Source organism: Opisthocomus hoazin, chromosome 19 (assembly GCF_030867145.1).
Source record: "Opisthocomus hoazin isolate bOpiHoa1 chromosome 19, bOpiHoa1.hap1, whole genome shotgun sequence".
Classification (NCBI taxonomy): Eukaryota; Metazoa; Chordata; class Aves; order Opisthocomiformes; family Opisthocomidae; genus Opisthocomus; species Opisthocomus hoazin.
Window position 1 is genome coordinate 11,367,217 of NC_134432.1, and position 7,883 is coordinate 11,375,099.

General features: G+C 69.3%; 1 protein-coding gene across 1 annotated transcript; it reads right to left on the reverse strand.

Annotated features, from left to right (window-relative positions):
• Positions 1-451: 451 nt before the first annotated feature.
• On the reverse strand, positions 452-6,870 carry CERCAM (cerebral endothelial cell adhesion molecule). Its single transcript, XM_075439319.1, has 13 exons — positions 6,659-6,870; positions 4,991-5,101; positions 4,696-4,813; positions 4,482-4,616; positions 4,190-4,394; positions 3,999-4,122; positions 3,777-3,852; positions 3,481-3,587; positions 3,237-3,369; positions 2,940-3,067; positions 2,660-2,863; positions 1,417-1,653; positions 452-864 (listed from the first exon to the last, which is right to left on the reverse strand). The coding sequence occupies exons 1-12, from the start codon at positions 6,847-6,849 to the stop codon at positions 1,419-1,421; spliced, it is 1,767 nt and encodes a 588-aa protein (XP_075295434.1). The 5' UTR covers positions 6,850-6,870; the 3' UTR covers positions 452-864; positions 1,417-1,418.
• Positions 6,871-7,883: the final 1,013 nt, after the last annotated feature.

Genomic DNA, 7,883 nt, shown 5'->3' on the forward strand with positions numbered 1-7,883 from the left:
CGAACGCCGCCCTGCTGAGGAGCTGAGGTTTGGCACCAAACGAGCCCCAGCTCTCGGGAAGCAAACACCCGCCTCCAGAGCTGGCCACGACGGTGACAGATGCCAGAGCCCAGCGGGACTCGGCTGCGCACCTCGGTGCTCAAGCTGGTGTCAGGTTTTCAGTCCTGAGGCCAAACCTAGCGCCAGTGAGGGAAATCACTGCCACCGGCAATCCCAGGGCAGAGCTGAGATCCGTGGAAATGCCACCCACCTTTTCACCCCCAGGGCTCCAAGCGAGACCTCCAGTCTCCCTCTCCCACCCCACCTTCCTCCCTCCCCTTCCCCGTTACAGATTTCATTCCCGAAGCAGCTCCTGGCTGGGGGAACCCAGACCCCCACCAGCACAGCTCCGAGGTGACCCCAGTGGGGTGTGCCCTGGGACGCGACACAGGGCAGTGCCACCCCGCAGAGGCTCAAACACGGTCTGCTTTAATCCTCCCCGGCCTTCAGCCTGGACACGGCACAGGTGAGGGACAAGCCCAGTCGGCGGCGGGAGGCCACGTGTGCCACCACGGGAGCCAGCCCCCGGCCTGAGCAACGCTCCCCGAAGTCCAAGCTGGTGGGAGACGGCGGAGCTGGCATGGCTCAGGGCAGTCCTGGAGACGTGTCCTGGGCAGAGATGGAGCGCAGTGCTCCCCGGTCCCTGCACCAGGCAGGGAGAGGGCTCCCCGGGAGCCCTGGGGCGAACCCTGCCTCAGGTGGATTCTCAGCACGCAGATCTGGACCCTGAGGCACCTGGCCAGGGTGGCTGCGTCCCTCAGGCGGCAGCGGGCAGGGTCAGGCCACCGGTCCGCGGTGCTCCCAGCGGGTCACAGTCCCTCGTCCCTAGGAGGCAAGGACACAGACATCAGCGGCCAAGGCAGGAGCCACCCTGACGCGTTTGCGCTGGTGGGAATGCGGTGGGGGGGTCGAGGCTCCGCTGCCAGCACAAGCAGCCTCAGACTGCGAGAGTCTGACCGGCGTCAACCACAGCAGTGCCGCCGTGGGGCCCAGCGCTCGCCTGCCTGCACGGCCGCCCCACGGAGACCCACATCTGGGGGGCAGCAATGGGGTGAAACCCCCTGCGAGATGCCCCCAGCCCTCTCCAAACCAGGGTGGCTTGCAGGAGGCGAAGGAGCGTTGTCCCTTCTTCGCTTGAGGGGCTGGGGAGCCACACGGACATGGGGAGCAGCAGCACCCGGTCCCCTGGTCCCCTCCAGCCCAGTGCAGCCCCACATGGGACATCTGTGTCCCCACCCCTTTCCCCGCCTGGATCCAAAGGTCTCGTCTCTCTCGCGCAACGGTTTGAGTCTGAACATGGCGCTCGCAGGGAGACGCTTGCCAGCCGCTGCCCCCCACCCCTGGCACCGCGCGCCCGTGTCCCGCAGCCTTGCTCACCGTCAGAGCTCGTCGCGGGCGGTGGAGCGGAGGTGGCCGGCACCACCCCGCGAGTCCCTCATGCTCTTCTGCGAGCCAGCCCAGTCGGTCTTCTTGGCATCGTCGTCCCAGATGGTGGAGGTCTCGGTGTCGCTCAACCAGTTGCTGTCCCCAGCATAGTGGGTGGGATAAACCAGGAGGGGGTGAGCCGAAAACACCAGCAGGTCCCGGGGGGCAAAGTGCCGCTTGTAATCCTCGCTGGGGAAAGCAGAGCAGATCCGAGAGGAGAAATTGGCTTACGGAGCATGGCCCGGTGGAGAAAAAAGGGCTGGGAAAACCGTACCGACCACCTGGGGAAGGTGGTGGGGAGGGACACGCTGTACCGGGGAGGGGGTCCAGGGAAGACAGCTGAGCTGGGGGGCTGCCCTGTGCCGCTCCTGCCCGCAGAGCCTGGCTGGGGAGGGACCATGGAGGGACTGCGGAGGGACAGGACGAATCTCTCCCCACCAGCCCCGGTGGCACAGGGCCAGCTCTGGCATGGAGGGGGTCCCTGGCACGGAGGGGGTCCCTGGCACAGCCGCCCACCGGCCCAGCCCCGGCTGGCCGCGGGCCGGGGCTGCCTGGTGCCGTTATCCTGGCGAGCGCGGGGCTCCCATCTGCTCCCAGTTCACATCCAGAGCACTAATCCACCGCCCCGTCCACCTCCAGCCTCCCTTTCCACACCTAATCCCTCTTTTGCCATCCTGCCCACCGGCTTTTGCCCCCCCTCCGCCAGGACACCCCGCCACTGGTGCTCGCCCACCCTAGAAATTGCCTCCCCCTCCCCAGACACAACCTCGCCACTGACCCCCGCCCAGGCAAAGGGGCACAGAGGTGCCCCAAGATGGGGCCGAGACCCACAACCAGGGGCGGGGGACCACGCAGCCCCTCACCGCCAGGGTAGAGGGGGCTGCTCCCCGCTCCCCGCTCGCCACGGAGCCAAGACCCCCGCGCAGAGCCAGCACCGAGCCCGGGCTCCGTCCCCGTCGCCGTCCCCCCACTCCACGCTGGCAGAGGGCCATTTTCCAGCGGCCGGCAGCCAGGCAGCGGCCGGGGGGGGGGGATGAGCTCATGCTACAGATGTTTTCCTCCAGCATGAGTAACACCGGCGGGTTGGGGGGGGAGAAACAGGGTGGGACGGCGATGGCAGAGAAGAAACACATGCTCCCTAGCCGGCACGGCCACGCCGCTCCACCAGCACCCCTCCCGCACCCCCGCTCCTTACTTGGGGTGCTTGTCGTACATGACGGGCAGGAACTCGTCCACCGGCAGCATCTTGGAGAGGGGCTCGGCGGCCAGCAGCTTCTGCGCCCCGCGGCGCGAGATGGCGTAGGCCAGCGTCCAGTACGAGTACCCGGCCACCACCAGGTTTCGCACGCCCTTCACGGGCGCCTCGTCCTCCGCGTTCACCTGCTTCCTCCCCAGGTAGCTGCGGGGCGGCCGGCGAGCTGTGAGAGCTGGCCCCGGGGACCCCCGCCCCGCGTCCCCCCGGCCCCAGCACCTACATGAGGTCCCAGTCCTGCTGTGCCCCCTCCAGCTCCTCCATCAGCCGCCGCAGCCGTGCTGGGAAGGCGGCCTCGAAGCGCACGTCGTCCTCGAAGACCACCGACCGCTCCAGCCCCCGGGACACGATCTGTGGCGAGCGGACAAAGGTGGAAACCCAGCCCAGCACTGCACTGGGCCACGCTGGGTCCACTCACCCCGCAGGACACCCCTCTCCCCAGGACCTCCAGAGACGCGGTGATGCTCGCGGGGTCCCTGCCCCGTGCCGGTGGCCCTTAGGGACCCCGTGGTCCCCGTACCTCCTTCCAGATGTTGTAGTGGCTGAGGAAGCAGCCGACCTCGCCCTTGGTGAGCGTGCGGCCGGAGAAGGGGTCATAGTACCCGGGGAGCTGGTCCACCCCCAGCACCTTGATGTCGCTGCTGTTGAGGGTGCTGCAAGGCAAGGGGCTGCATGAGTGAGGCGTCCCCACCAGCCACCCCCGTCCCCTCCCCAGGGTGACACCAGGGGGCTGGCAGAGCAGGGATGCGTCCCCCCACGGTCACCTCCCATCCACGGCGTCCACCACCCGTGGGACGACCTCCAGCTCCTGCAGGGATGCCAGCATCCGCTGGCGCCGGTCCGGCCTCCGCACCAGGTTGATGAGGAAGATCTGGGGAGCAAGGGGAGAGCCCCGCCGAGGAAACATCTTGTCATGGCGGGGGTGCACACACACAGCCTGCCCGGTCACCGCGGGATGGGGGACAGGGGGCTCAGCCAAAGCCCGTGGTGGGTTTTGCCATGGACAGATGCAGCCAGAGGGACGGACAGGGGGACACGGCGGGGTCTGCTGGGCACTTACTTCATCAAAGCCCATTTTCGTGAGCGGCTTGGGGAGGAGGGAAACATGCCTGGAGCGCTGCATGGGGGGCCATCCACTGCAGAGAGAGGGGACACCCCTGCGGTGGAGCCCACTACCCCTGGCTGGGAAGAGGGGCCAACAGCCCTGCCCTGGGGACCGGTACCATGTCCCCATCACCCCCGGGGTGGGGGACACCTCCAGGACCCCACCACCCGTGGGCGCTCACCCATGGCCTCCAGCGTGAGATGCACAAAGTTGGCTCGTTCATCCTCCAGCGTCTGGTGGGCCTTCACAGGGACATTGATGTAGCCGAAGCGCTGCTGGTTGCACACATGGACCTCCGCGCCTGCCGGGTGGGACGGGTGAGCACCGCAGCCCCCCCAACCACCCCCGCAGCCCCCCACCACCCTCACCGGCCGCCTGGCAGGAGTAGGCGAAGACAATGATATCGTCGAAGGCCCAGGTGTAGTTGGGATGGGGTGGGTAGAAAGCCAACCGCGACGTCTCCTCCTTCCGCAGGTCGATCAGGAAGGTGGCGTAGACCATGGGGACGGAGAAGCAGCCCACCCGCTGCCGGTTCTTGGTGGGGAAGTAGTCGGCCGTCCGGCGGTAGAACCCCTGCGGCACACCGGCGTGATGGCTCCGTGGTGGGGGGCTCTTCCACCATGGAGGGGGTCCCCTTCCCTGGGGTTTCTGGGGTTGTACCTGGGGCGTGATGCCGCACCAAAAGTTGGAGTAGAAGGTCTGCGAGTCCAGCATGGGGGCCACCACTGACTTGTTCTGCGCCATGAGAAACTTCAGGGTCTGGTTGTTGGTCAGGATGCTGTCGGTGTCAACGAACTGGGGGGACAGCACAGGTCCTGGAGGTGCAGGGACGCCCACCTCGGCCCCCGCCCCACCGGTGCCCCACATCCCTTACCAGGACATAGTCTGCCTGCTGCTCCCGGGCGTAGGTGAGAGCCTCCTGCTTCAGCCTCATCAAGTTTTCGAAGCGTTTCTCGCTCCAGTGCTTGGGCCCGAGCTCGTCGGGGTAGGAGCTGGGTGGAGGGGAGGCAGGGGTTAACCCTGCTCGCTGGGAACGCACAAACTTGGTGCTGAGTCAGCCCAGCTCTGCCCCGACCGCTCCTCCTGGCAGCGTCCATGGCCGGGGAGCAGGGTGCTGCCCCGGGAGTCCCTTGCAGCCCACGCCCACCCCCCGGCACCCCCAGCCTCACCTGGGCTCCTCCTGCTCCTTCCAGGCCACCGAGTGATAGTCCTTCCCCACCGCCCCCAGCCACTCCCGCAGCATCGCCGTCGTGTTGTCCGAGTTGTGGTCCGTCGCGCACCTGGGGTGAGGGGACGTCAGCCCCGGGGGGTCCAGACCCTCTTGGGCCCCCCCCCCCCAAAGGGACAACCACGGCCCCCTCCCCACACTAGGAACGCTCCCAGGGCCAAGAGGCTGAGCCAGCAATGGATTCGCTCGGGAACGTAACACGGAATGTGAAGGAACCCAGGCTGCGCTGGCAGGAATGGGAAGGCAAATGGGTAATTTCTTTCCCGGTGCCGCCGCCGGCGGGGCTGTCCCCCGGCTCTCAGCCCCCATCCCTGCAGCCTGGCAGCAGCCCCGGCCGAGCCCTCCCCATCCCAGCCCTGCAGCTGCCCACCATGAACCGCACCAGAGCACGGCAGCTTCGGCCCCCCCCGCCGCCCGCACACCCTGAGCACCCCACAGCAGCCTGCGCACCCCGCTGCGCCCCACGGCTCCAGCAGCCGGAGGAAGGGCCCCCAGCAGCAAAAATCCCCCTCCCCAAACCTTCCCCTGCCATGCACAGCCGCCATCCCCAGCCCTCCCGCCCGACCTCACGACGATGTTCGGGGACCGCGGCACAGAGGGGGCTGAGCCCCACGCCGCACTGGGGCGACCCCCAAGTCCCCGCGCCCTCCAGCACCCTCGACCTGCCAAAGAGCCCCGAGCTGTACCCTGGGCACCGGTGTCACGGGGACGCCCTGGGACACAGGGGACAAGGCAGGACCTGTGCCCCCCCCAGCTCCGCAGGCAGCTGCTCCTGAAACACCCCGCAGGGCCCTGCGGCCGGGGGCTCCGGGGGCAAAGGTAAGGACCCCCTGCTCCCCCACTGCTGGCATCTGCCCCCCACCCCAGCCTGGCCGCCCCTGCCAGGACCCCCCTCCCCGCCAGCCCCCGCCTCGCCCTCCCCCCCCCAAAAGCAGCTGCAGAAAAGTTTCCGAGGAGCTCAAGTGAGCGATGGCGGCGGTGGAGGAGCAAGGAAGAGGGACCGGGGGCTCCTCTCCCAGCCACCCCCACCCCCCCAGCACAGTAAAAGGGGGTTTGGGGGGTGTCTTTCGGGAGGGGGGCTGGGTCCGAGCCCTGCAGGGAGGGGGGAGGCAGCATTTGTCCCTGAGGACACAGAATCCCCCTAAGCCCCTCCCTCACCAGCCCCACAGTTTCGGGACAGGAATGGTGGGGGTCCTGCCCCTCCCGGGTCCCTGCTGGGTCCCACACCCGGGACAGGGCCACCCCCCACCCTTTGGGGCTGGCGGGGGTGTTACCACCAGCGTCCCTCTTCCCGGCCCCCCCAGGGTCCCCATTGCCCCCCCTCATTCCCCCGGATCTCCATTCCCTCCACCGAGACCCCCGTTACTCCGACATCACCCCGAGCCCCCAGTCCCCCCACCCTCCCCAGCTCCCCATTCCCCTTCCCCCCACTGCCCTTTGAGTCCCGACCACCCCCCGCTCCCCACTCCCCCCGCCAGCATCCCCATTCCCCCGGAGCTCCCCGTTACCCCCGAATCCCCGTGACCCCAGCATCCCACCTCCCCCCGGGGTCCCCACTCCCCCCCAGCCCCCTCCATCCCCCCGCACCCCGGGGTCCCCGCTCCCGCACCACAGCGCGATGCTCCCCGCGGGATAATCCAGGCGCTCCAGGGCCCCCAGGCAGTGCGGCAGCGAGTGCTGGGCGTTACGGGCCAGGAGGGCGAGCACCACGCGGGGGGGCCCCGCCGGGGGCCCGGTCCCGGTCCCGGTGCCGGTGCCCAGCAGCAGCAGCAGGGCGCAGAGCGGCCCCGCACAGCCCATGGCGGCGGCGGGCGGGGAAGGGGCGGGCTGAGACCCGCCGCGCTCAGCGCACCCCCCGCCCCCGGCCCGGCCCCGCCGCCAGCCCCGGCGGGGGGGGGGGGGGGGGGGGGGGGTTGGGTTGCGTTAAATAGTGACGGGGTCGGTAAACGGACCCGCACAGCACACGGCCCGGGGTGGGGGGGGAGAGGCCAGGGGAGACCGCCGGTACCCCCTCCTCGAAGTCCCCCCGGGATGGTCCTGGGCATCCCTGGGGGTTCCCCTGCCAGCTCGGGGACCCTCACAGTGCCCGGCACGGCGTGGGTGGGTGGTGGGGAAGCAGATGGGTGGGAGAGTGGCCCTGGAGGACTCATGGCCGGGGGGGGGCTCATGGCCGGGGGGGACTCGTGGCCGGGGGGGACTCGTGGCCAGGGGAGTTCATGGCCAAGGGTTTTTGTGGCTGTGATAGTCCTGGGCATCCCCAGGGGTCCCCCACCAGCTCAGGGTCCCCCGTGGTGCCCAGCATGGCATGGGTGGGTGGTGGGGAAGTGGATGGGTGGGCAAGTGGCCCTGGAGGACTCATGGCCAGGGGACTCATGGCCAGGGGGGCTCATGGCCAAGGGTTTTCATGGCCAGGGGGGCTCCTGGCTCTCCCCCATTGCAGGCCCAGGCCTGCACCCCACCAAACTGTGTCCCAGCCAGGCCTGCCCCCCACGTCTGGCCTCCGCAGCCCCCCCAGCCATGTCTGCGACGTGGCCGAGCCGCCGGCAGCCCCAGTGCCTTTGGGACATTCGGCCAAACCCGCTGGTCAACCACAAGCCCCAGACATTCAGCCATCGGCTGCCGCCGCTGGGAAGAGGCCCCATCTTGGGGGGCAGCCGCCCCACACACCCCACCAGCGGGGCCGGAACCCCTCGCCGCGGTGGCACTGGAGCCTGGCGAGGGGCCGTGGCCATGCAGGGCCCAACCTGTGCCCACCCGCAGCGGGGCAAGGGTCCGGCCGGCGGCTGCTCTCTCTGGCTCCCCACGTCATCCCCTTGCTGCTGGGGGACCCCCGG